General features: G+C 72.0%; 1 protein-coding gene across 1 annotated transcript in view; it reads left to right on the forward strand.

The window, feature by feature from the left end:
* The first annotated feature begins 2,361 nt into the window (after nucleotides 1–2,361).
* Nucleotides 2,362–6,571, forward strand: part of BCAN (brevican) — an 11,429-nt gene continuing 7,219 nt past the window's right edge. Inside the window, exons 1-7 of the mRNA XM_085316995.1 lie at nucleotides 2,362–2,372; nucleotides 2,617–2,709; nucleotides 2,808–3,200; nucleotides 3,684–3,858; nucleotides 3,986–4,113; nucleotides 4,406–4,699; nucleotides 6,341–6,567. Coding sequence (XP_085173121.1) covers nucleotides 2,625–2,709; nucleotides 2,808–3,200; nucleotides 3,684–3,858; nucleotides 3,986–4,113; nucleotides 4,406–4,699; nucleotides 6,341–6,567 — 1,302 coding nt within the window. The 5' untranslated portion in view covers nucleotides 2,362–2,372; nucleotides 2,617–2,624. The remainder of the gene's footprint in view (nucleotides 2,373–2,616; nucleotides 2,710–2,807; nucleotides 3,201–3,683; nucleotides 3,859–3,985; nucleotides 4,114–4,405; nucleotides 4,700–6,340; nucleotides 6,568–6,571) is intronic.

Below are 6,571 nucleotides of genomic sequence, written 5' to 3' on the forward strand. Positions count from 1 at the left end.
GGGCACCTTGGGGGCCGCGCTGAGCAGCCGGCCCGCCGAGGGGGCCGAGGGGGCCGCCGGCCTCGCGGCGCGGCGCGGCAGCCAGGTGAAGCGGAAGGCGCTCCCCGTCCCCCCCAAAATAGCAGCTCCGTTCCATTTTCCGCCTGGTTTCCCACGGAAATGAGGTTTCGCCAGCCCCGCTGCGCGCCCGTCTCGGTCGGCGCCCCGGCGCCGCCCGSCCCCCCCGGCTGCCTCCAGACGAGGTCTCGGAGATGATAAAGTGCCCCCAGATTTTGGCGGCTGCGGAGGGGGGGACCCACATCGGTGCCCTCGGTGGGGACGGCGGGGGCTCAGCCTTGCTACGAGCCACCGGCGAGTCTACGGGGGGAGCGGTGCCGAGCGCGGGGGCTCCGGGAGCCCGGGCCCCTTCCCTGCTCGTTCACCGCTTTTAGCGCCCATTTTTGCCTGCCAGCGTAAGGGCTGAAAAATCTCCATTTATGGCAAATCCCCCCAGTTTTTAAACTGGAAACTTGCTGTCTGCGAGTCTCCTGCCCCACCGCAGGACCCCGGCCCGGGGGGAGCCCCAGCGCCCGGCTCGCCCCGTCCCCGCCCGCTTTCATCGCTCCCGGGTCCTCCCGGGCTCCGCGGCGCCTTGGGAACGGGAAGAAAAGGCGCCGGCGACAAAAGCCTTCCTCGCTCGGCCGGGCGCGGGGCGAGCGGGCCGGGGCGAGCGTCCAGCCCCCGCGCTGGCCCCCGGCCACGGCGCCGCGCAGCACCACTTTGTCTCTCTCCGGAGCCGTGAGCCGGAATTCAAATGATCCGGGCAGAGCAAGAACGGCCCCGGCTAGGTGCTGGGGGCTGCACGTGCACGGTGCTTGGTGCTGGGGGCTGTATGTGCACGGTGCATGGTGCTGGGGGCTGTATGTGCACGGTGCTTGGTGCTGGGGGCTGTACGTGCATGGTGCTTGGTGCTGGGGGCTGCACGTGCACGGTGCTTGGTGCTGGGGGCTGCACGTGCACAGTGCTTGGTGCTGGGGGCTGCACGTGCATGGTGCTTGGTGCTGGGGGCTGCATGAGCATGGTACTTGGTGCTAGGGGCTGTATGTCCACAGTGCTTGGTGCTGGGGGCTGTATGTGCACGGTGCTTGGTGCTAGGGCCTGTGCATGCATGGTGCTTGGTGCTGGGGGCTGCACATCCATGGTGTTTGGTGCTTGGGGCTGTATGTCCACGGTGCTTGGTGCTTGGGGCTGCACGTGCATGGTGCAGAGCCCCAGGGGCCACACGCCCACCCCCCCCGGAGTGCAGGCCCGGGGAGCAGTGCTCGCGGCGGGGGGACACGCACACGGCGAGGAGTGGCCCAGCCGCCGGGCGGCCAGGCTGGAGCGGCCGCGGTGATGCCGGATTCCCCTCCCGGCGCTGCCGCGATCGGAGCAGCGCGCAGAGCTCGTAACTCGCAAAGCCGCCCCGAGGCTCAGGATCGCACCCGGCACCCAGCGCCTCCCCGGTACAGGGAGCAGAGGAAGGCGCTAGCGAAGTGCCGCCGGAGGGGTGAGCAGCGGCGAGCCCCAGGCGATGGCACCGCGCCGCATCCCTGGCCGCAGCCGCCTCCGTCTCCGGCGCCCCGCTCACGCCAGCCCGGTGCCCCCGGCTCGCCGGGCAGGGAAGGGCCCGCGGAGGCGGCGCGGGCCGCCGGGAGCTCCCTCGGCCCCCGGAGCGCGTCGTGCCAGGCGGCCCCGGACATAATGGCTGCTTTGCTCGGCGCCGGTTTTCCCAGCCCGCGAGCAGGGAGCCTCCGGCGTGAGCGGAATGGCAAAGAGGAGCCGTCCGGCTCCTTCCCGCCCGCTCCGCCCCGCGCTTTGTGCGCCGGCGGCACGCAGCCCCGGGGCCCCCGCGGCGCGCCGGGCCCTGCCCCTGCCCCTTTCCCGGCCGTGCACACGCGTGTGCCCACGCGCGCGTGCCCCGGTGCACGCGTGCACGCGCAGGCATCAGTGCACCCCAGCGCCTGCTCCCGCGCAGCTCTCCCCCCCGCCGCAGCCCGGCTCGGTGCCGCCGGCGTCCTGCCTGGCTAAAACCCCGGCTATTAAAAAAACCCTGCTGAGGTTTTTAACGGYGGCGCCTCCCAAAACGCCGCCGGGCTCTGGCAGCGTCTCGCCGCCCGCCCGGGGCCGAGGGCTCGCGCTCAGACTTTCCGTGCCGTCGGGGCCGGGCTCGCCTCTGCTGCTGCCGGAGGACCCGGCTTCCCGGGAAGGCTGTGGAGCTGGATCAGTCCTTCCCCCCCCGCCCCCCGTGGGGCAGCCCCCGGGTCGGGCAGGCTGGGCCGCGCGAGCCGCTGGGAACGCGCCCGGGGAGCCGGACCCCCGCGGCAGCGCAGGCCCCCGAGTCGCCTCGAGGGGTACGCGCGCCTCCGTGGCTCTGGCCCTGGCCGGATGCCCCCTTTTGCTTAAATCTGCACCCAAATCAGCTTCTTCCAGCCCGGTAGCTGTCCTTCCCCGTGCGCCCCAGGCGTCGGCCCGTCCCCGCGCACGTAGCTCGGCGCCCSTCCTTGCCCCGTGCCCTTCCCCTTGGCTGCGCGCAGGGGCCGGGTATCTTTAAAGCGGTTCTCGATCCCGAGCGCAGCGTTTCTCCCCTCCTTGCAGGGCACAGCATGGCCTCGGCCCTCCCGCTGCTGCTGCTCTGCGCGCTCGCCCCCGCGGCGCTGCCGGACGCCTTCGGCCCCGAGGACGGCACAGGTAACGGCGCGGCCGAGCCGCCCGACGGCCGCGCGGGGCTCGGGGACGGCGGCGGCGGGGCTCCGGCCGCTCACGGCCCCTTTCGCCCTCCTGCCCAGACGACCTCAAGGCCCTGCAGGTCTCCATCCCGCGGCGCCCGGCCCTCAGCGCCGTGCTGGCGGGCGACGTGACCATCCCCTGCCTCATCACCTACCTCCGGCCAGTGCCCACCGCCGGCGCGGCTGGGCGCCGCGCCGTCCTGGGGGCCCCCCGCGTCAAGTGGACCTTCCTGGCYGAGGGCCGGGAGCTGGAGATCTTGGTGGCCCGGGGGGACCGGGTGAAGGTGAGCGAGGACTACCGCCGGCGCGCCTCGCTGCCCATCTTCCACCGGCAGTACACCAACGCCTCCCTGCTGCTCACCGAGCTGCGGCCCAAYGACTCGGGCATCTACCGCTGCGACGTGCAGCACGGCATCGAGGACGGCCACGACATGCTGGAGCTCAAAGTCAAAGGTAGCCGCGCTGCGGGATGTGGTGCGCCGAGCGCGCCGGTGCGCGTGGAGCGGAGCAAATCCCTCTTGCAATGGGGTGCCAAGGGGTGGCTGGACCTTGCATGGGGGCGGTGGGGTGGCCGGACCCTGGTGGGTGCAAAGGGGTGGCAGGACTCTGGTGGGTGCAAAGGGGTGGCAGGACTCTGGTGGGTGCAAAGGGGCGGCCAGACCCTGGTGGGTGCAAAGGGGCAGCCAGACCCTGGTGGGTGCAAAGGGGTGGCCGGACTCTGGTGGGTGCAAAGGGGCAGCCAGACCCTTTGCAGGTGCAAAACAGGGGCTGGATGCTGGTGGAGGCAAAGGGTGGCTGGACCCTTGGCAGCTGCAAAGGGGTGGCGGGACCCCGGTGAGCGCAAAGGGGCGGCCGGAGCCTTGGCGGGCGCCAGGGGCTGCAGGCACCGAGGATGCGGCCGAGCTCGGGCCCAGCGCTGGCGGCTCTCTCCCGCAGGGGTGGTGTTTCACTACCGCGAGGGCTCCACGCGCTACGCCTACACCTTCGCCGAAGCCCAGGAGGCCTGCGCCAGGATCGGCGCCCGCATCGCCACCCCCGAGCAGCTCTACGCGGCCTACCGCGGCGGCTACGAGCAGTGCGACGCCGGCTGGATCGCCGACCAGACCGTCAGGTGGGCTGGAGGCGGGCGGGCGGGCGCCGCGCGGGACCCTCGCAACGGGACGGGCTCGGGGGGGCTCGGGGGGGCGGCTCGTCCGCCGCGGGCRCCGCCAGTCCGCCCCTGCGCTCTCGCGCCCCAGGTACCCCATCCACGCGCCGCGCGAGGCTTGCTACGGCGACATGAACGGCTTCCCCGGCGTCAGGAACTACGGCGTGGTGGACCCCCAGGACATGTACGACGTGTACTGCTACGCCCAGGAGCTCGCAGGTAGCTGCAGCGCTGCAGAGCCCCGGTCCGTGCCAGCCCGTGGGGCAGGGGTGGGGGGACGGTGGGGGCTTCTGCGGCAGCTTTGACCCGTGGCTCAGCCGATGCGCTGAAGCGCACGGCGGCTCCGGGAAAGCCCGCGTTTCCCGCGGGGGCTTGGCGCATCGGCCGCTGCCCGGGCCCTTTTGGGGCGTTTCTGGTCCGGTTTGGCGGGGCTCCGGGCTTTCTCCCGCGGGGGGACGCGGCCGCTCCCGTCGCCCCGGCTCCGACGCCTCGCTCCTTCGCCCCGTTGCAGGGGAGATCTTTTTGGAGACGGCGCCGGACAAATTCACCCTGGAGGAGGCCGAGGCGCGCTGCCAGGCGCTGGGAGCCGAGCTGGCGAGCACGGGCCAGCTCTACGCGGCCTGGAGCGGCGGCTTGGACTCCTGCAACCCCGGCTGGCTGGCCGACGGCAGCGTCCGCTACCCCATCGTCACCCCGCGGGAGCGCTGCGGCGGCAGCCTGCCGGGAGTCAAAACCGTCTTCCTCTTCCGCAACCAGACGGGATTCCCCGACGCCCGCAGCAGATACGACGCCTACTGCTTTCGAGGTAAAGGAGCCCGCGCCGCCGGGAAGGGGCACCCGGAGCCCCCGGCTAGGGGCTGGCACGAGGGGTAGGGTGCAATCGCCGGGGTGCCCGGGCCACCTGCAAGCCGCCTGCGAGCCGCCTGCGAGCTGTTGCGCTGCGTGCAAAGCGTCGTGGCGGAGCGAGGCCCTGCACGGTCTCGGTCCCGCGCGCCAGCCCGCCGCGGTCGCCCCGGGATGCCCAGCGCTGCATGCCACCCTCTCGTGGCACGGCAGGGGTCTTTTGCATGGTCTCGAGGCTGCATGTCAAGATAGGGATGCTTTGCATGACTTCAACCTTGCACGCTGATATATCGCGACGGAAGAGGGATAACCCGCCTGGCCTCGATGTCGCGCACCAACACACGGCGACAGAGCAGGGCTGTGCCGTGCGGTGCCGGCTGCCGGCTCCGCTCCCGTGGGGCGGACGGTGCCGGGGGCCGCTGCTCCCTGCGGGGTGCCCTGCAGACCCCGGGCACAGCCGGCCCCTCGCCTCCGCGGGACCCGCCGGGGCTCGTCTCTGTTCGACCGCGCCATGGTCGGGCATGGCCCCGTGCCGCGCYGCTCCCGGCTCTCCTCCGGCGCGTGGCTGCCGGCCGGGAGCATTTCCAGTGGGCTCTGCTGGCTGCTAGGCAGGGCTTGCAAGAGTTATTTTGAGCAGCGCAGACCTATCAGTAGCAGAAAGGACCGAGGTGGCAGCGAGTGGCGCGTCGCGCCGCGTGGGAGGGCTCCTAGTCGACTAGGCAAAGCCACCGCGGGCAGCAGCAGTGGGCTGCCGGGGTGGCAAGGGCACCTTCGCCCGGCGGATGTGTGCCGTCCCAGGGCTCCGAGGGCTCGCCGTGCCGGGAGACGGGGCCAGGAGGCTGGCAGCGGCGAGACCGCCGCTCGCTGCCTCGGGCCGGCAGCTCCCTGTTCCCAGGGTGATCCTGGAGGGATCACCCAGCTCCGTGCCTCAGTTTCCCCATCTCTCGGTGCATCCCGTTGTCTGGAGCTAGGCAGGGCCGACCTGTGTGCTGCAAGCAAAGAGCCGGGGGCTGGGACGGGGCTCAGGAGCGGCAGCCCGGGGTGAGGATGGGGGATGCCGGCGTGCATCGAGGCGCAGGGCTCGGTGGTGGGAGCGGGAGGAGAAAGCTGCTCCCGGCGAGGGCAGGGAAGAGCGAAAAACCGCTGTGAGCATAAAAGTCGACGCTGCCTGGCCGGCTGCCCTCGGCCGCGGCCTCGGCCGGGCTCCTGCGCGGGGGCCGGGCTGCAGCGTTGTTGGCCTGCGCCGGCTCCGGGGCCGGCGTGCACGGACGGTGTCAGCCGGCATCGCTCCGGAGAAGCCGGGCTGCCTTATGCCAGCTGAGGATCCAGCCCGGAGCGCGGGTGCTGAYGGCCCCGAGCCGCCACGCTGTCCTCCTGCTGCCCCCGGGAAAGGGACCTTGCCCCACGGAGACCCTTTCCAGAGGGGGAAAACGGGATCGAGGGCAGCCAGGCTCCCCAGCCCGGCGCCAGCCCGGCTCTGTCCCTAGGGAAGGCTGCAGGGCTCCGGCCCCGCCGCGCCGGAGCATCCCGCTCCGCGGCGGCCCCCGCCTCTCGCCGGGGGCCAGGACAAGGCAGTAATATCCCACTTTCTTTCTGCCCACAGAAGGGACAAACTCTTTCCCTGAGGCTGCAGGAAAAACCCGAGCCAGTGAGCCCGAGGGCCTCCACGGGATTGTAACAGTGGCAGAAAAGCTGGAGGAGCTGCAGCTGCCCGAGGCGCAAGTGGAGATTGAGTCGCGCGGGGCCATTTACGCCGTCCCTTTCTTTAAGGCCGCGGCCGATGCCGAGCTGGAAAAGCCGAGCCTTGCCCCCGAAGATGCGGCGGGGCCGGCGG

Source organism: Rhea americana, unplaced genomic scaffold (genome assembly GCF_003343005.1).
Source record: "Rhea americana isolate MKP2758 unplaced genomic scaffold, rheAme1 scaffold_484, whole genome shotgun sequence".
Lineage (NCBI taxonomy): Eukaryota > Metazoa > Chordata > Aves > Rheiformes > Rheidae > Rhea > Rhea americana.